The 21,241-nt window shown below is 26.5% G+C and overlaps 1 protein-coding gene across 2 annotated transcripts in view; it reads right to left on the bottom strand.

Moving 5' to 3' along the window:
- The window catches only part of LOC101241113 (transmembrane anterior posterior transformation protein 1 homolog), a 56,176-nt gene that overhangs the window by 4,745 nt on the left and 30,190 nt on the right, over positions 1 to 21,241 (bottom strand). For both annotated transcript variants that reach the window (XM_065793354.1, XM_065793355.1), the window contains 6 exons: positions 10,631 to 10,700; positions 10,463 to 10,543; positions 4,570 to 4,682; positions 2,578 to 2,637; positions 1,784 to 1,852; positions 1,610 to 1,686 (listed from right to left, as the gene is read on the bottom strand). In XM_065793354.1, coding sequence (XP_065649426.1) covers positions 1,610 to 1,686; positions 1,784 to 1,852; positions 2,578 to 2,637; positions 4,570 to 4,682; positions 10,463 to 10,543; positions 10,631 to 10,700 — 470 coding nt within the window. The remainder of the gene's footprint in view (positions 1 to 1,609; positions 1,687 to 1,783; positions 1,853 to 2,577; positions 2,638 to 4,569; positions 4,683 to 10,462; positions 10,544 to 10,630; positions 10,701 to 21,241) is intronic.

Here is a 21,241-nt window from a genome sequence, read left to right as displayed (position 1 = left end):
TCAAATGATCATAGAATTAAATTATCAAAACCTGTGAAAGAATTGCCATTGGTGTATCATCAGCAGATGATGGTACAAAGGAAGACCAACTGCTAGCTGTAGTTCAATGCCTCTTGCAAAGGGAGTTGACCAGGCAGACCTTACAGTTTACCAAGTTTACAATTTATTATGATTGTAAAGATCAGGTGATCGGCATTTCTTCTGATACAGAAAATGGTAACACTTTTTTTTTAGATATTTTGAAAGTTTCTATCCTGAGGATTATGTGCCAAAGACACATATATGAAAAGCGTGTTTGTCACTATATGGCAGCACTAACGAGTAAGAAAACTAAAGGGCCAAGAAGACAGATCTATGTCAAACTGAAGAAACAATAGCCAAATATCTGTGAGAAGGTTAATAAAAAAACATATCACTAAATTTGATTGAATGACTTATCCATTTTGTCAAAGTTGACTCACTTATGCATTTTGTCAAAGTTAGTTTTATGCCACTCACTAATAAGTTTTTTTCCACATCTTTTGCATCATTAGACATTAGTTTTTGACATGACTTTTAATTCATTTCATAAAAATCTGATAGCGAGATCTGGTAATTGGGGAGGCCAAATCTTTCTATTCAATATTTGATCATTCTCTAAAGGGTTTATCTATAAATTAGTTTTCCAAAAATTTAGAAATTCAGCCCCTCCCCTCTGTTGCCATGCATACTAAAAGTATGCATGGCAACAATCCTCCTCTAAAAGGTACATACACTTTTGAAATACCCTCCCCCAACCTTTTATGAATTAAAATAGTATTAGGAAAAATTATATAAATTTGAAAATATTTTTTTTATTTGACCCCACCCTATTACTTTTAAACAGGTCTAAATAAATTACTATTGTCATTATTCCATTTATTTTGACAATAGTCCCTGTGGCATTTCAACTAAAACAGCCCCGCACCTTGACACTACATCCTCCATGTTTCACAGTCGATAATATGTTTTATCATATGCTCAACAACTTTTTTTCTAATAAACAATTTTCTCTTTTTTCTTGAAACCAAAAATTTTAAACTCAACCTGTCAGTCCATGTTTACAGTCATTGATGGTCCATTTTTTATGCAGTTTAATATTTTTATTATTTTTATGACTTTTATCAAAACATTTTAATCAAAATGCTTTTATGTTTATTAAACTTTGTGTAAAAATTAAAAATAATTGTTAAATTAAAGCATTTTTAAAAAAAGTTTATTTCATTCAAATAATTATGGACAGTAATGTGTACATATATATATATGTGTATATATATATATATATATATATATATATATATATATATATATATATATATATATATATATATATATATATATATATATATATATATATATATATACACACACACACATATAAACATTTTAAAAAACAATACATGATAGTCTGAGGGTACACTTTTTAATGTATTTTTGATTAATAAATAATTTAAGAACATATGTTTTGTTATTTATTTAACTTAACTAACCAACAAAATCTTTCTATATATACATTTTTTACATTATTACCTTTTTGTCATGATAACATTTAAGTGTAAAACTAAATTAAAATCAAAATCTACGAACTTACCATAAGTAAAACAAGATGATAAAAAGAAGACCAGACCAATTTGATAACTTAACGCATTGGGAACAGATTCGAATCAACTAAATTTGTAAATATCTAGCTTTATATTTTTACACATAAATAATATGAATAAAAATAAGTTTTAAATTGAAGTACAAACAATGTGTATTAACTTACAAGGGCAGCCATTGGAAGAACAGTAAATCCCATTCTACGAGAAACTTGATCAGTGTGACCACTAAAGACCTAACCAGTAGTAAAAATGACGTATTTTTTATTTTTAGAACTACTATATTTATTCATTATATAAAAAGTAAAAAAGTTGCAGCAAACCTTGTTTTATCTAAAATAAAGTAAAAATAGATTTTAAATAAAACAAAATAAAAAAAATGACATATAAAAAACAAAGATTTTGAAATAAAAAAAACATAACTTAATCATAAAAAATTTAACAAAAAAAAAAAAACAAAAAAAAAAAAAAACAAATAAGAAAACCAACTTTTTAATACATGGGAAAACAAGGAAAGAAATTTTGAAGCAACTTGTTCTTACAATCAATTGCAATATTTTTTAAATAAAACATCCCTTTTAGACACCAGTATAAAAATACAAGTATTTTGTTTGCATGTTGGCTATCAAATTTGCACAAAAAAAAACCCTTAAGTATAGATTTCCCCAAAAACTGTTGTAAATTTTTTTATTTTATTTTTTTAAATAATGCAAAAACTGAATTAAAAATAAATAAAACTGAATAAAAACCTATGTTTCTTGTACTGGTTATTAAAAACTTTGATTTCTACCTTGTATCTAGAATCACCTTATTTCAACAATATTTAGTAGTAAATAACAATATTTAGTAGCAAATAACAATACTTAGTAGCAAATAACAATACTTAGTAGCAAATAACAATACTTGCTATTTTGTCAACTGTTTTGAAGTCTTGCTAATAAAATAAAAATTTATTACTAACCGTATCACAATTATTAACAAGAAGATTTTTTGCAAGAAAAGCACGATATGTCAAATATACCTACAAAACATCAAATAATTTCAAACCAATTACTTTTTAAGTTTAAAACTTGTGTATTGTTATTATGACAGTTATCATTATTGTTATGACCATTATTATCATCATTAGTATTATTATTTTGGTTATTATAATAACATAATTTGTATAATAATTTTTATAAGAAAATAAAATAAACATTGTTTTTTTAACAAAATAGTAGTTATTAAGCAATTTCAGCATAACATACATTGAAAGCATTTTTGCATCATAATATATACATTTAAAATACTATTACATTATAACATACACATTTAAAACACTTTTGCATCATAACATATACATTCAAAACATTTTTGCATCATAACATATACATTTAAAACAATTTTTGCATCATAACATATAGATTTTAAACACTTTTACATTATGACATATACATTTAAAAAACTTTTGCATCATAACATATACATTTAAAAGAATTTCTGCATCATAACATATGCATTTAAAACATTTTTGCATCATAACATATATACTTAAAACAATTTTTGCATCATAACATATGTATTTAAAATACTTTTGCATCAAAATATATACATTTAAAACACTTTTGCATCATAATATAAACATTTAAAAGATTTTACATCATAACATATATGTTTAAAAAATTTTTACATCATAACATACACAATTAAAAAATTTTTGCATCATAACATATACATTTAAAATACTTTTGCATCATAACATATCCAACTTGAGTATTTCAATACTAGATGTTAGAATATATTTGCGTGTTTTTTTGACTATTTTATATTCAAATATTTTTTTCAAAATATTCAAATAATTTTTAAAATGATAAGACAAAGTTTTAAAACAAAAAGAAAAAAGAGAAAAGAGCTTTGCAGCAAAATATAATGTAAATATTAGAATTAAAAATAATATATTAGTATTAAAAAGAAATAAAAAAAACATTTTTACAAATGCTTGATGTGGAGAAACAAATATACATTTTTAGTATGGATTGATATGGTTTGAATATATGGATTGATATCTTTTTATATTTTTAGTATGGATTGATATGGATTGAAGATATGGATTGAACAAATTTTTAGTCTAGATTGATTTCGTGTGGCATTATTTTAGTCAGTTTTTAAAACACATTCGGTAATTTAAGTTGCTTATAAATGTTCCCAAATTTAATAGTTTACTGTATAAATATTTAATAATCATAACCACTTATAATTGTTCCATTAATTTAATTTATTTATTAAAAATAAGTAAAAACTTTTTCTGATAAGAATACAAAATATATAGATAAGATAAGAATAAAAAATGAAAAAAAAATTACATCATAACATATACATTTAAAACACTTTTGCATCATAAGATATGCATTTAAAAACACTTGGGCAAATAGATTGTTTGAAATGTTTTACAGTAATTTTCATTATATAAGATGTTAAAACAAAATTGTATTTTTGCATTCATGTACTATAATAATAAAATTATTTTATTTCTTTATATATATACAAATTTTAAATTTTAAAAACTGTAAGCAAAAAAAAACTTATATTTTATGTTGTTTGAACCAATAAATAAAAATATACTTCCAAACTAATAAAGAAAGTTAAACTTTCAACTTTAATGTTTCCGTTTATTATAACAAAAAGTTAATTATAATAAAAATAACAATTTCAGTTTATTATAATAAAAATATCACCATAAGTGTAAAAAATGACCAAAAAAGAACTCATGAACTAATGTTTGTATGGCATATCTATCCACTACTTTATCCTATATCAAAAATGTATCTACCAATTTAATCAATTTTTATTACAAAAAATAAATAATTTTATTACAAAATATAATAATTAAAACAAAAATAAAAATATAAAATGATAAAAAATGAAAAATTAAAAAAACAATTTATTATAGAATAATAAAACTAAATATTTTTACATCAGGTTGTATGTCATTAAACTTGGTTATAAAAGCATGTTTAAACCAGTCCACCAAAAACTCTGAGCCAATGACAACAGCTGCAAACGGTATAAAAGAAGAACAAGCATAGTCTGCTCAAAAAAAAAAAAAAATTGTTCATTTATAAAAACATATGTATGTATGTATGTATGTATGTATGCAGGTATAAATATTGTATATTATTATTTACATAAATTATTGTTTAATATAAATTAAACAATAGTGCCTATCACTAAATAAATTAGATGATTTGTGTACACCTGCACCTAGCTACATGAAATAGCTATATTTGCATTTTTTTAAATTTCAATTTTATTATTATACAAATATTCACACAAATATTCAAATATTTTATTAAAACCAACATATTTTGTTTTAGAAATTTTAATTTTTTGCTTACTATTGTAGGTCTTAAAAGTAATAAAATATTTTTTAGGGTGTAATCTTTATTATTGTTATCAGGATAAAATGTATTTCCTTAAATTTAATCGCACAAAGGTGTTTACTTTGCAATCAAAAAGCCTCTGGTTCAATGCTCACTCTGGTTCAATGCTCACTCTGGTTCAATGCTCACTCTGGTTCAATGCTCACTCTGGCTCTAAAAGCAACATTCATGAAGATGACAAAAATACTCTCTAATTAAATTCTATTCTACGGTACTCTGAGATAAAACAGTTAAAATTTTATTGGAGTACTTTAAAGGCATTACCATAAAAAAACATTAAAAAAAAAATGTATCTGTATTAAAATACTTAAATCAGTATTTAAATTTATGTTAAAACCATTTTTGTTTTTTCAAAAAATTTTAACAATATTTATAAATAGGAAGTATTTATAATATTAATAATTATAAATAGTCAAGCAAAATTGCATTTTTAAAATGAGCTTTAAAACATTTTTTCACATGACAAAACAATTATCACATGATAACAATAGCTAGTATATAAATCAGATAACTATTTATACTCACAGGATAACATTATGACAAACACTCACATAATGGTTCAGTACATGTATGTACTGAACCATTCATCAATTGACTAAATAAAAAGATTGTACCCATGGTAGCTTTAGTACATACATTACTAAGTGTAACATATTTCAGCATTCAGTATTTTCATATATTTCAGTATCAAAGTTTGCATTTGTTTATATGTAAGTGCATATATAAATAAATATATATATAAATATTTATATATATATATATATATCTATATATATCTATATATATATATATATATATATCTATATATATATATATATATATATATATATATATATATATATATATATATATATATATATATATATATATATATATATATATATATATATATATATATATATATATATATCTATATATCTATATATCTATATATATATATATATATATATATATATATATATATATATATATATATCTATATATATATATATATATATATATATATATATATATATATATATATATATATATATATATATATATATATATATATATATATATATATATATATATATATATATATATATATATATATATATATATATATATATATATATATATATACACATATATATATATATATATATATATATATATACACACATATATATATATATATACATATACATATATATATATATATATATATATATATATATATATATATATATATATATATATATATATATATATATATATATATATATATATTAGGGCGGTCCATGATACAATGATAAAAAATAAATGTTATCAGAATCTGCTCCACAAGGTTCCCTTCATTCCATTTGGTAATAGGAATGTTCAGGACAAATTTTGGTTAATCTGGAATATATTTAGAGGTAACAACCAAAAGAACAATTTTTCTTTTAAGTTTATGACAGGGTTCTCGCTACGTAAAAACTGATTAAAATTGTGTAAAGCATGGACAATTTATTTTATTATTGATTATTCATGAATTATTTTATTAATCTATTGGTTTTAAGTAAGTGGTGTATGAATTAAGACCAATAACTTTTAGGAATTAAGTACGTAGTTGCTTTTTGTCGATTGGCGATTATTAGACCATTGATGAATTTATAAACAGTATTAATATTTGTGTTAAATAATTTAAAGCAGTATTAATATTTGTGTTAAATAATTTAAAGTTTTAATGAACTACAGTATTTTACAAAATTTCTTTTTATATCATAGACTAGCATGAGTTACCCGGCGTTGCCCGGGCCAATATTTAAACTGGCTTACCTGATATCTGTACACAAAAATGGGCCCAAAAATGGGCCTAAAAAATCGGCCCAAAAAATGGTCCCCCTGACCCCGGGGTCAGGGGGGCCCATTTTTGGGCCCCCTTGACCCCGGGGATCGGGGTACGGGGTCAAAACCCAGCTAAGAACCTTCTCCCCCTCGAGGACTACCCCCATGCCAAATTTCATCGAGATCGGTCCGGCGGTTTGGATTTCTATAGGGAACAAACACACACACACACATTGCCTTTTATATATATAGAAGATAACAATCACGCAGCCTATGACCAGAAGTTCATCACAAGTTTGGCTGATTGGCAAGTGTGAAGAAGGATGCCATGCAACTCATGACCAATGAAGAGGACAAGCAGTCCTTGCAAATGCAACGAGAAGATCCCTCAAGTGCCAGCATGGCTAGAATTGACCAGTCATTAGCCGACAAAGAGTCCCATAAAAGAAGCAGAATTTCACTAGAAGCTGTTAGATTGGAGAAAGTTCTATCACAGCAGGCTGCAGTCCTATCAACATCTCTTGTTCAACTTGATTCAGACAGATCCTCCTTGTCTTCTTCTGATTCTGATGATAATTCTGTCATTCCATCAACATCAACCAATTCTACACCAGCTTCAATAAAGTTAAAGAAATCCATCATCACGAATGAAGTGGCATCTACACTTGACCGAGTCAACCTTCCTGATCGAGGTGCCATGTTTGTTGTTGGGGCAGTGGCACAAGGGCTCGGTGTGGAGTTAGATGATGTGGCTTTGTCTCGTAGTATTAAATTAAACGTGCTCGTATGCCCACACGGAAGACAGTAGCAAGTGCACAACAGGCATCATTCTCAGCCAACACGGATTATCCGTTACTACTTCATTGGGATGGAAAATTGCTTCCAGGCATTACTGGCAACAGCAAAGAACTTGTAGATCGAATAGCCATTCTTGTTTCAGGGAAAGAAAAGAAGCAGCTGCTTGCTGTCCCAAAGATTGGACATGGCACAGGTGAAGAACAGTGTAATGCCTGCTTACATACATTAGAAGACTGGCAACTCAAACCATTGATTCAAGGATTAGTCTTCGATACAACGGCTTCCAACACAGGATTGAACATCGGTGCCTGCATTCTACTTGAAAGAGCTCTGGAAAAGGAACTTGTATGGATTGTTTGTTGCCATCATGTGTTTGAGGTCGTGCTTGCCAATGTGTTCTCTGCTGTTCTTGGACCATCCAGTGGACCTGAAATAGGCCTGTTTAAACGATTTCAAACTATGTGGCCATTCATCAACAAGGATGATTTAGAGTCTGCACCTGACATCCTCTTTGAAGGTATGCCCATTGGTCTTTGTGCAGATATGATATCATTTTTCAGGGACGCAATACATGCAGACTTCCCCGTGATGACTACAAGGAGCTACTACAGCTATGTTATGTTTTCCTTGGAGGCAAAGGCACATTTAGCTTTTGTGCACCCGGAGCAATGCATCATGCCAGATGGATGGCTAAAGCCATCTATTCTATCAAGATTTTTCTAGTTAAAGATCAGGTCAAACTTACTGCAAAAGAGAGAGCCAAAATCGAGTACATTGCACTTTTTGTATCACTGGTCTATGCCCGCTATTGGCATGAAACTCCTCTTGCATCAAGAGCTCCTTTCAATGATATGAATCACCTAATTCTACTATACAAGTACCCAAATATCAAAGTCAGAGAGTCTGCTATCAAGGCATTTGGTCGGCACTTTTGGTGGTATTTTTCGGAGATAATTGTTGCTCTTGCTCTCTTTGATGAATGTGTTGATGATGATACTAAAGCTTCTATGGTTGTCAACTTTTTCCTGCCGCCAAATGCAAATGCATGCAAAGGTCTGGACTTCAAAGATTTCGACTATCGTGCACCATTGCAGACATACATCACTAGTCGTTCTTTGAATATCTTCAATCTTCTAGCAATAAATAGAAAGGAAGAAGCAAGAACCTTCTTGTAAAAGCATCCGACCAACTGGGCTTCTGACACAACCTTCCAATCAATGCAGGCTAGTGTAAAAGTTCTAAAGGTTGTAAATGATTGTGCAGAAAGAGGGGTTGCACTCATTCAATCTTTTAATTCTTCCTTGACAAAGGATGAAACTCAGAAACAGTATCTGTTGCAACTAGTGTCCAGCCATTGGAAAGAGTTTACTGTTCCGACGAAAGCAGCTCTTATGTTTCACTAAGAACACTTTTAGACTTTTAAGAAACTATTGTTTAACATTGTTTCATGATTATATTATCAAGCTAAAGCTTGTTTTTAAAGTTTGTTTAGTCTTAAGAAACATTAAAGTATAATAGAACAACAATTTACATAATCAGAAATCAATAAGTAAAATTTTGTGAATTTTCGATATTGAACTCAAAAAGTCTTATAAAGTTGCTACATCTAAATATTACTTAATTTTATTCAAATTTTGGAATTAAATCAGTAATAGCATATGGAATAAGGATAGCCTTGTGGAGGATTGCATTTTTAAACTTTATATTTTTGGACCACCCTAACATATTATATATATATATATATATATATATATATATATATATATATATATATATATATATATATATATATATATATATATATATATATATATATCAGGCCTTGTTAAGAAGCGTTACGCAGCTCGCATTTTGCTTGCGAAAAGGCGATTTGCCTACGCGCTCAGCAGTTTTGCGCTACGCAAAAACTTATATCTTTTAGAATATTTAAATTATCTTTTGATTATCGTTAACGTGACGTTTATTCAGAAGAAATAAAGTCGTAAGTAACCGCAATTGTAAACTAATAGATTTTACTGTTAAAGAAACAGTTTGTTTCATTTTTTTTTTATTAAAAATTAGTTAAAAAAAATAAAGTGTTTAAGTTTTATCTTAAGGAATTAAATATATAAATTGCTTTTAAATATAAAAATTATTTTAGTCATGATAGTTTAAAAAATACACGATTTATATTGATATAAAAATTTTATTAATAACATATTTTATTTATTGTTAATTCAATAACGTAAAGTTTTAATGACGTTCATTTAATTTATGAAAATAAATTATGATCACGAATATGTTATCGGTAACTGATAAATAACAAAAAAAAACTCTATTGTTTAAAAACATTATTAAAAAGAGTTCACAAATTAAATAAGAAAAAATTTATTAACAATTGATAAAATAACCAAAAACCAAATGTAAAACCATAAGAAAATAAACAAATATTTTACGTTTCATGAAAAATATATTTTTTTCAAAATAAAATTTAGTTTATATTTGAAAAAAATAATAAAAATGATTTTTTTAATAAGAACTTTGATTTTATTTGTAACTTTTGTTATAGTGAGAAAAAAAAAACTTTTTGTATGATTTTTAACGCGTTAATAAAAGAACTTTAATACAATGTGGTACTTGTAAAGACGCTAGTGACGCAATATAACTTCTAACGATGCAAAATATATTTGCTGAGTTGAGTTACTTAAAAATGCGTTACGCGTTTTCGCTACGCAGCGAAATCTCGTAACAAGGCCTGATATATACATACATATATATATATATATATATATATATATATATATATATATAAAGTATTATTCAAGTATTCAAGAATACCTAAATTCCATTCATACTCTGTAAGATTACGCATAGCAACCACTAGCAAAAGAGTGACATTGTGAAATCTTTCTCGAGCATCTCAATTTAAAAATAAAAGATGTAAATAATTAACATTATTTGATTTATCATTCAATTTACAGAAAAAATTATGATCGAGCAATTTACCACTGCATGAGATCTGAAACAAATTATTCTTTTCAAATCTTTTGAAAACACTTGATTTGATTTCAATAAACTATAAAAAAATTGTAATTTAGTGTAACAATTATATATATATATATATATATATATATATATATATATATATATATATATATATATATATATATATATATATATATATTTTCATTATAAATATTTACTTATATATATATATATATATATATATATATATTTTAAATTCAACTCCCAACGCCAAGAAGGCCACTACAGTCTAGAAGACTACTTTAGTTTTGGCTAAAACCCTCTCTCAATACTCTAAATCCGAAACATAAACCTTGACAAACAAGGCTGGTGCACAGAGATACAAGTTGAGCACGGTACAACCAGGAACATGGTGGGGATCAAACTTTATATATATATGTATGTATATATATATATATATATATATATATATATATATATATATATATATATCATATATATTATTGTTCAACTTAATAATGCTCATTTATGAGTATTTGATGCGGAAATCATGACAGCCATTAAACCTGAGTTAAGGGCAAGAAAACACTTTTTTTTATAAGAAAATGTGAACAAAAGTGTATGCAAATGTACTTTAAATTTTTCACATAAGTTTGCAAATGTATGTAAATTATGTAAAAATTATATCAAGTTTTACATTTTTTACTTTTACTTAAGAATTGCATTTCAACAATATCTCCTTAATTTAGATTTGTAATCTTTATTTGTCATTTTATAAAGTTATACTGTCTTTTGTTGATTGAATAATGTTAAAATTATTTACTATGTTTTTGTGGCCAATGTGGTTAGTTCGCTGTGATTCTATACTGCATTACCGGTGTTTAAATCCTTTCGCTTGCATGTTGTTGTTTTTTTTAATTCACAATTTTTTTTTTTTAATGTTTTTCAATTTTCTCGAATACAAAACAAAACATTTTTAAGTTCTTTTGATATTACATACTTAACATATATAAAGGTATTATATTATAACATATATAAAGGTATTATATTATAACAAATGAAAAAGAGAGAATTTTTAAAAAAGTTTAACATTTCTAAAAACATCAAAATAGCAGGAAATATTTGCTGCGCATATGCTATGGTAGTTGCATATGTTAAATAGTGAACTGTTGCATATGTCTCAATAGGAAAACTTATGCTATTAATGTGCTTTGGTAATTAGTTAAGTTTGTCCGCTTAACACACATTAAAGAAACAACTTTTTTTGTTATAGGAAAAAAATTTTTACATTCAAACATTAATTTTCTTTAAAATTAATTAATGGGGCAAGGATCTCTATAAACTGCGGATGGTCCAAAAAAGATGTTTATAAAAGTTAATAAAGAAAACTAAATAAAGAAAAAGTTCTTTTTTTAAAGAAAATTTAATAAAGAAGTTTAATATAGAAAAAATTAACATACTTGTCCCCATTTTTTTAATAAAAATTTATAATTTTACAATAAGAATTTATAAAGTATTGAACTATTAACTCAAAACAAAGATAAACCTTAAAATTATTGAAATAAAAGGACTATGAAAAAAAGTAAATTACCATGACTACCATGACCTTTATTAAACAGGTCATGGTAAGTCCATTATTCCATATATTTTTATGTATATTTTGACATGTTTTTTAAACTTTTTATACCAATTGTAATTAATCAACACATATGTAGCAGGTATTCTAAATATTATTTAGACGGGTACTAATATCTGAACTGCTTATAAATAGTTATTCTTGAAATGACTACCAAAGTGTTTAAAAATTTTTTAAGTTCATTATACAATAAATTTTTTTTATAATTATTTTTCTACCCCTTACTTATCACAATTAAAATTATTAGCCTTAAACTATTAATTGAAATTAAGATTATTAAATCAAAAAATATAATAGTTTTACAGTTTTATTTTCTCTTAATCTTTTTATTTTATCATTTCAGTTTTACGCTAATATATATAAATATATACTTATATATGTTTCCATCTCCTGAGTATATATATATATACATATATACTATATATGTATATATATTCTCAGGAGACAAGAATATATATAAATATATATAAACATATAAATTTATATAATAATATATATTTATATATACATATAAATATATATATATATATATATATATGTATATATATATATATATATATATATATATATATATATATATATATATATATATATATATATATATATATATATATGTGTGTGTGTATATATATTCTAAGGATTATAAATACATTTTATTACTTAAAATTTAATTAAAAAAATTAAAAAAATAATTATTATAATAATTAAATAATAAAAATAATTGTTATTAATTAGATGTTTAAAGAATTAAGGAATATTTTTTTTAAAATAAGATATGGATGATTAAGTATTCATAAGTATTGGTTTCTTCATAATATATGAGAGTTTTTATGTTCTTGCTGTTTTTAAAAATGAATAATATGTCAAAGAAGTTAATAATATAATAAGTATCTTTTAAAAATTCTTTACCCAGGTCTGTAGTAAAACTAATTAAATTTTCTATTTTGATTAAAAGTTTTTAAACTTTTAGTTGAAAAGTTTAAATGCCTTGGCCTTATCATGATACCATAATCAATAATAAAACTGTTGTGTGTCATCAACTTTTTCATTGGAAATGTACTTAGGTAACGTTTTAGAAAAAAGTCTTGTTTTTTCTAAAAACCCAATTATGAGAAATGCATAATCTGGAGCAAATTGAATTAAAAAGTTAAAAATAAAAGAATAAATTGAGCCTCTTTAAATCGATTTTGAATTTTTTCGAAAAAGTTACTTTTTATAACATTTTGATGGTGGAACAACAGGAGATGTCCAAGTAAATGATGCCTCATATCAAAGAGAAAACAAAATTGATTACAGGAAAAAGGAAATGCATTTGATGCTGGACCTTTTTATTAAACATCCAGACAAAATAACAGCACCATCAAGGATCAGATGATGCTAATGTTTAATGATGTATGGGATGAAAATGTAAAGAAAATTATGAAAATGTTTATAAGAAAAATATAATGACCTTGACTTTTGATGCTTCTAGAGATCACTGAACATTAAGAAAATTATGGATCTTGTAGGGAAGGAGATGCTAGCTTTCAGGAAGTAGCTAATTAGATGGAAACAACCAGAAAGTTTAAAGGATTAAAAAAAACAAACAGATAAACCTCCTGAAGGTATTTATGGAGGAAAACATTGCAAAAACAATGGAGAGGAACTTGTAGATGAAGACATAGGGTTATATGAGGGTGATGGAGATGATTTAGACAAAAATGAAGTCAATAACTCAGGTGTAGATAATGGAAATGACAAAACCTGATCTACTAATCCTTAGTTGCAGAAATCTCATTTTGATTAAAAACTGAGCAAAGTTGTTTTTTCCAATGTACTTTGTCAACTTTCAATGTTAAATTAGAATTTGAAGTTAATGCAGCAGGAGCAATATGCTTTTTTGATGTAAAAATTTAGCATTCTTTAAAAGTGAGACATAAAAAGGTATGTTTGGTTGTAAATATGATGCAAAAGCAATATAAAACTCTTTGCATTTAGTGGTAAATATTTCATCTGCTGAACTAGGTAGAGCCTAATAAGAATTTTGCTTTTATTCCTAATTTATCTGGACTTAATTTCTTATAGTTTTTGATTTTGCAGAAAATAGTCATGAAAACTTGAGATGGCAGCTTGATCTCATTTAACATTTTATGTTTTGATCTGTTTTAAAGTTTAAACCTTAAAGTTTTTGATTTTGGAAGAAATGTTAAAAAACATATTTTGAGGTTCACCTATTCAGTGCCATATCTAGATGTAATTCCAAACCGTTTGACTGGTATGGGCGCCCAAACTAAAAAATTCTATAAATCAATAATTCCAACATTATTATAATAAAAATAAAAAATTAAATTAAATAAAAGAATATAAACACAAAAAAAAATTGTCAATGTTGTTGACTTTACATTACATTTTGTTAACTATAACTATAATGTTGGACTTGACTAATGTTCCTAACTTATACAAATTGGATTTACGAAGGAGTGTTAATCATCGAAGGTGTACAATGAAAAATGTTTAACAATTTTTCACCAAAGCAAGAACAAAGTATTGGAATGTGTAAAACATATTATGCATTCTAAGAATTAATTATACTTTTATGATTAGAATTATAAATTTTTGTTTATAAAAAAATTTTTAAATTCATATTAAAAACTAGGTAACAAATTTAATATATTTTCTTTATGTTCTTTTCCTATAAAAGCATGCGACGCTGACAAGAAGATTGATTTGATCACTATTTCTTAACATATTTAGAAATCACCCACACTTTGTTCATAGTTATGCAATAAACAAAGTTACTTTTTTAATTAAGTTAAGTTTATTAAATAAATAAATTAAAAAAAATAGCATCCTTCCAAAGTAGCTATTTTTTTAACTCATTATTTGATGTATTTGATGAAACTTTGCTTCTACTTTTTTGTTTTGAATTAGAACGTGTTCAACTTAAAGCATAAAGAACTATGTATTTTTTTCAAAACAAAGAATTATTTTATTTCAATTTTTATAAATTAAGAACTAAACTTTTTAAAACCTGAAAGATAACTTTTATTTTGAAATGAAAGCATTTTATACTTATTCTGACTTTGTTTTTATAAATTTTTTTTATTAATTTAAAGTTAAAAAAATATAAATTAACATCACGAATATTAGAATGGTTAGGTCACGTGCCACTGGAAATTCCCACAATAACAATTCTGCCACTTATAAATCAAAATGGTCAGTTAGTGACAATAGTAAACCCCAGCAGTTGATTACTAATATATATGGGTCAAGCCTGCTAAGTAAAATAAAAATAGTGCTATTATTGAACGCAATATGTTAGGTGCAAATAGTTCTAGGAACGAGAAATCTTTCCCAGATGTTGACAAAGTCATTGATTCAACTTTGCAGTTCACTAGGTTGTACTTAGTTGCTCACTAAAGTCAAGCAAAATGGAAAACACTGTACAAATTTGAATTTTATTTGGCATCTGGAAATGGATGGCTTTGTCCAGTATGCTCCAAATACGGTACTGTTGGCAACTTAAAATGGCATAGCAAATGTGTGAATTTATGGTAACACCCGAAACACACATTTGATGGGCATTTTTTATTTGCAAAGCATACAGATACTTTGAAACACCAACAATATATTAAGAGATCAATATATTAAGGTGTTTTTTAGATTCACTATTAGGGGAAGTAAAAAGGTTTCGAAAATTAAATAAAAATTGGAAAAGTTTCTTTAAATATTAAAAAAACCTAAAGCAAAAAAAAATTATACCGTCTAAAGCTCTTGTTTAGACATAATATGCTGATAAAACCATGCTAATTCCAAATAAATGAATTCGAATAATTTGTAAACCGCCTTAAATACACTGAGACGGCTGATTGAGCCGATTTTTCAAGTTTTTTTCTGATATATTAACAGTAAAAACAAAGTAAATGAGGAATTCCTGGGACTAGTGGATATTATTGGAGTAAGGGGGCTGAAGCACTCTGTAAAAAAATTAAAGAATGTTCAATTTCAAAAGGCATTGACATAAACAACTTGAGGTTTCATGGCATGGGTGCCATCCATTACAATGAGCAAAAAAGGTACACATGTTAATTCTATTGTTTGTTTTTTTGTTCTGAAGACTAGGATAGGCAAGGATGGGGGATTAATTAATAAGGTTATCAAAAGATTTTTGTTGCTAAAAACTATAAATTAATTCTTGGTCTGAGTTGCAGAGGAGCTTGCAACATACTGTGCTATATTCAAAAGCTTTAGTCAAATTTGATAACACATATGACCCAGAAATACTAATTTACTTTTTACCAGATTTTAAAAAAGTGGTAAAATTACTTACAGAAAAAAGAAACAAAGTTGTAGCAGATAAAGTTTGATCTGGCAAGTTACAAAGCAAAGATATAGGAACATACAAAAAAGAACATTCGTCATCTGAAGTTTACGAGGAGTTTTACAAAAACAGGAATCAATATTATTCAATCATAAAACTTTTTAAACTTTACTCATCATTAATTATCACACCAAGTGCTGCTAATGTTCAACGTGGATTTTCTGCACTTAATCTCTTACACACAAAGCAGAGAAATTCTTTATTGGTATTGTCTTTAGATAAGTTGATGGGTTTGGTGTTGTTAAGTCCTGATAAAATTAGCACTGAAACTTGGAAGGCAATTATCAATAGATTTCGAAAAAGATTGCTTTATGAACAGTTATTTATTTACATTTATAACATTTCTTTTGAAAAAAACTATTTGCTATGAGAGATTATTATTTGTTTCGTTTTTTATACTCTTATTTTGAATTACCGACTAATAATAGGTTACAAGTTTACAAGTTATTGATATAACCTTTAGTTTAAAGTTCACACAGTCCTTTAATATATATTTTTGCAATTCTTGTTTCAATTTAAGTATAGAATAAAAGCGTTTTTAAAAATCTATTTATAGTACAGGAGGGACTTAACCAATGATACCAACATTTTAAATACATAACTATTAAAAAAGACATGTTAAAAGTTGCACATGTTGTGCAAATATTTCTTTCTATCTTTTGAATTTAAAAGACTTTAAAAGTATGTAATTATAATAAACTAATTATAATAATATTATTATTAATTATATTAAGAAATTATATAAACTCTATTAATATGAGGTTGTTTGTTTTTTTTGGCTACAAATTTATTGGGAAAAATTGTCATACAGATACCGCCCAAATTATCACTGGGTATGGCACAGCCATTATTCCAAAATTTTTTTGCAGCAATGGGTGCAACATGTTTAATAAAAAACCATCAAACCAAGATGTTTGGTAAGTGGTTTTATCAAAATCAAGATGTTTGGTAAGTGGTCTTATCAGAACCATGATGTTTGGTAAGTGGTCTTATCAAAACCAAGATGTTTGGTGTTATCAAATCATGATGTTGTCTTATTAAAATCAAGATGTTTGGTAAGTGGTCTTACCTATTTATATACTTTAGTTTATAAAAAATTTTAAAAATAAAAATTTTAAATTAAGGTTTTTTTTTCTATATTGTGAAAGTCAAACTGTTGAAATATATAAAAGAAGATTTTCTTTATCAAGCTTAGAAGCATAAAATAACTGCATAAATAAACATATAAATAATTTTTAGAAAAAAAGGTAATTTTTTTATTTAATTTATTAATAATATTTTTTTATTTTTAATGATTTTTGTATTTGTTGGTCTCAACTTCAAGAAAATGAAGTTAAAAACTTGTTCTATTAAGTATTTTATACTGGCTTTTAGGCTCTTATATAGGTATGATTTTCACAATCTTTTAAATTGATATTTTAGTATTTTCAAAAAAATTTTAAAAATATGGATATTGTTTACTCTATTTTCAAAATAAAGGATTGAAAATCATCAAAACGGAAAAAAAGTAAAAATTTTAATAACAATGCTAGTTACTTACTAAAATTTAATAGAAATCAAAAAAAGCCAAGTACTAGACCTTTTCTATTAGAAAGACCTCCAGTCTTAGTACAAGATTTTTTACTGCCTTAAAGATCATCTAAAGTGTTGTTGTTGTTGGCAACCAATAAACCCAAAAATAGCACACCCAAAACTGTGTACTGTTCAAAATGCAAGGAAAAACCTTCCAACAGTTATTTGCCATGCTGAGAAATATTGCTTCTAATTTGATCAAAACAAAGTTAGTGAATCTAAAAGCTGGAGGATCAAATACTGTTTTATCAATTAATAAATTATATTATTAATATTATATTATTATTAATAAGCTATTAATAAATGTTGTTAAGTAATTTTTATTACATTTAGCTACAAAGTGATATCAGAATATGAAATACAACTTTTAAAGATCATTAGGAATATTTGAACAGAGGTTTTCTGTGGCTTATTAGTTATACTATTATTAGTTAAATTAATTGAATATTAAAAATATTATATTTTTTTCAAGTAACTTAATTCATTAAGACTATTTTTAGTTTTAAAAGACAAAAATGTCCATGTGCATCACTAATAAAGCTTTTTATTACATATTTGTTTAACAAAGTTTAAATACAAACTTATATTACTAATGAAAAACAAAGGTTCAACCTTATTCTTGTGATTCACATGCCCATTCATGTGATTCAAAATGCGACTCATGTTTAAAAAGATGATACATTAGCATTTTGAATTAGAAGAAAATGTAATTTTGGATTTTTTTTTTTTTTAAACACCTTCGCTTCCAACAAGTTACTGGAAGAGAAAAGATGAAGATTGGAGCAAGTTAACGATTGAAAAAAATTGGGCTTTATCGAAATTAAAGTTCACCAGCCACTGTTAGCCCCATGCTGTAGCAGAACTGAGATCCTTTTCAAGCTCAAATGCCCCCTCCAAGCAATCAGAGAGTGTTGGCTTCTTATCACGACAAGAATAAATGGTAGTATCATCAGCAAACAATGCCACCTTATATTTCAAAATATCTGGAAGATCTTTAATGTAAATTAACCTTGAGGAACCCCTGAAGATACAGAATAAGAAGAAGAGTGCTGTCCATCAAGGACAACTTTTATACTACGATTTGAAATAGAAGGATTCAATAATCTCAAAGATGTTACCTGATACATCGTAAGAAGAAAACTTATGGAGAAGACCAGCATGCTAAACTTTATCAAAAGTTTAGAAATGTCAAGAGCGATGGCCTTAACCTCTCCACCTTTATCTAATGCACGATAAAACCTATCGGTTATTACTGTTAGCAAATCAGCTGTAGAACGAGAAGATCAAAATCCATATTGATGATCAGAAAGTAAGTTATCAGATTCAAGATAAGAGATTTAGTGTTTGTTAGTTAAAGATTCAAAAACCTTGCTTATGATAGGAAGAAGACTAATATAACGGTAGTTAGATGAATCAGATCGCTCTCCAGAATTTTTGAAAATAGGGATGGCAGATGCTGCTTCCAACAGGCTGGAAAACAAGACTCTGATAAGCACTTGCTGAATAGTTTTGAAAGTATAGACGATAGCCGGAGAACACTTCTGCAAGACTATAACAAGTATGTTTCCGGGCCACAAGCTGTAGAAGAGTCGAAGCAGGAAATCACTTTAGATACAGAAGCTGGAGTGATATGAATGTCAAGTAATGGATCAACCTGTTTGACAGCTATATCAGGTAGAACGCAACTAGTGGAATCAAGAGATGATATTGATGAAAAGTTCTTAGCAAACAATTTAGCTTTGTCTTTAAGTGAATTGACAAAGTCTAAACCATACAAGAGAGGTGGAATTACAGATTTGCCCTTATTTTTTTTTTTTTTTTTTTAGTTATTTCACCTCCCCAAGGCCCAGAAGGCCACTACAGATGAGGAGGCTACTTAATTGTGGTAATAACCCTCTCTCAACTCTATAACTCCGAAACACGAACCTTGACGAACAAGGCCGCTGCACGGAGAAACAAGTTGAGCGCGGTACTACCAGGGACGTGGTGGGGATCGAACTCGGAAACTCTCGCTTATGAAGCGAGCGATTGTAAAACCTTTTTACAATGGTTTCTAGCAGTAATAAACAGACATCTGTTTTCTGGAGAATTGTTTTGCTAATAGATATGGAAGTAATGGTTTCGATTGGCAATTGCAGCAGTACAATGTGAGAAAAACCATGAAGAAGAGTGAGACTTGACCTGGAATTGTGAGAGGAAATAAAAGATTCCATGCCAGCCTGAATCCACGAAGTTATGTAAGAAGCAAATTTGTCAACAAGAAGATGAAAGATTTCTACCCAAGCGCCATCACAAATTGAGAAAAAAACATGATGAAAATGTGACACTATTAAAAGGTTAAATATTTTGTTATATAAATCCACTGAAATGCCACACACAAGTAGTGCCTCACTAGAAGGAAGAATGAAGCGCGCTAGGATTTAGGAGAGCTAGTTTTCAAAACAAAGCAAATTTAGACAGTTTGTCAAGCAAAAATTAGTTAAAAATTGAACACATGAAAAACATAATAATGTGTCAAAAATAAAACAAAAGTTATACGATAGTAAATATATAGTATAATATAGTACGGAAAGAATAAGATAATAATGGTTTTTTATTAACTTGTGTAGTGGTAGGTAATAAATTCCTTTAATTCTTTTTAATTCTAATTTTTTGAAAACTAATGCAATGGATTTAGGGAATAGTTGCGCCATGATAATTTTTTTATACTGTATTTTTTATTAATATTTACTAATTAAGTAGAACTTAACAACACTAAATGCTACTTTAATCAATTTGCATAGTATCTTTATCTGAATAAGATAATATAAAATTTTAATAAAAAATAAACAACTTTTTTTGATAAACTATTAAATTTTCAGTCGCATAATAATTTTTTTATTTTATTTTGAATAATGGGCATAAAATTCCTGAAAATAAAATTTATTATTAGTGAAAAACACATTTTCTTTCTATAATATTTTACGTCTCTTAAAAATCTTTGTTCTAAATAAAATTGATTTTAATCTTAATTTTCCACTGTGACAACATGCTTGCAGTGGCCAGTGAATTTTAATTCTACAGA

This window comes from Hydra vulgaris, chromosome 03 (assembly GCF_038396675.1).
Source record: "Hydra vulgaris chromosome 03, alternate assembly HydraT2T_AEP".
NCBI lineage: Eukaryota > Metazoa > Cnidaria > Hydrozoa > Anthoathecata > Hydridae > Hydra > Hydra vulgaris.
Note: the sequence above shows the minus strand (reverse complement) of the source record. Positions and strands in the feature narration are given on the sequence as shown.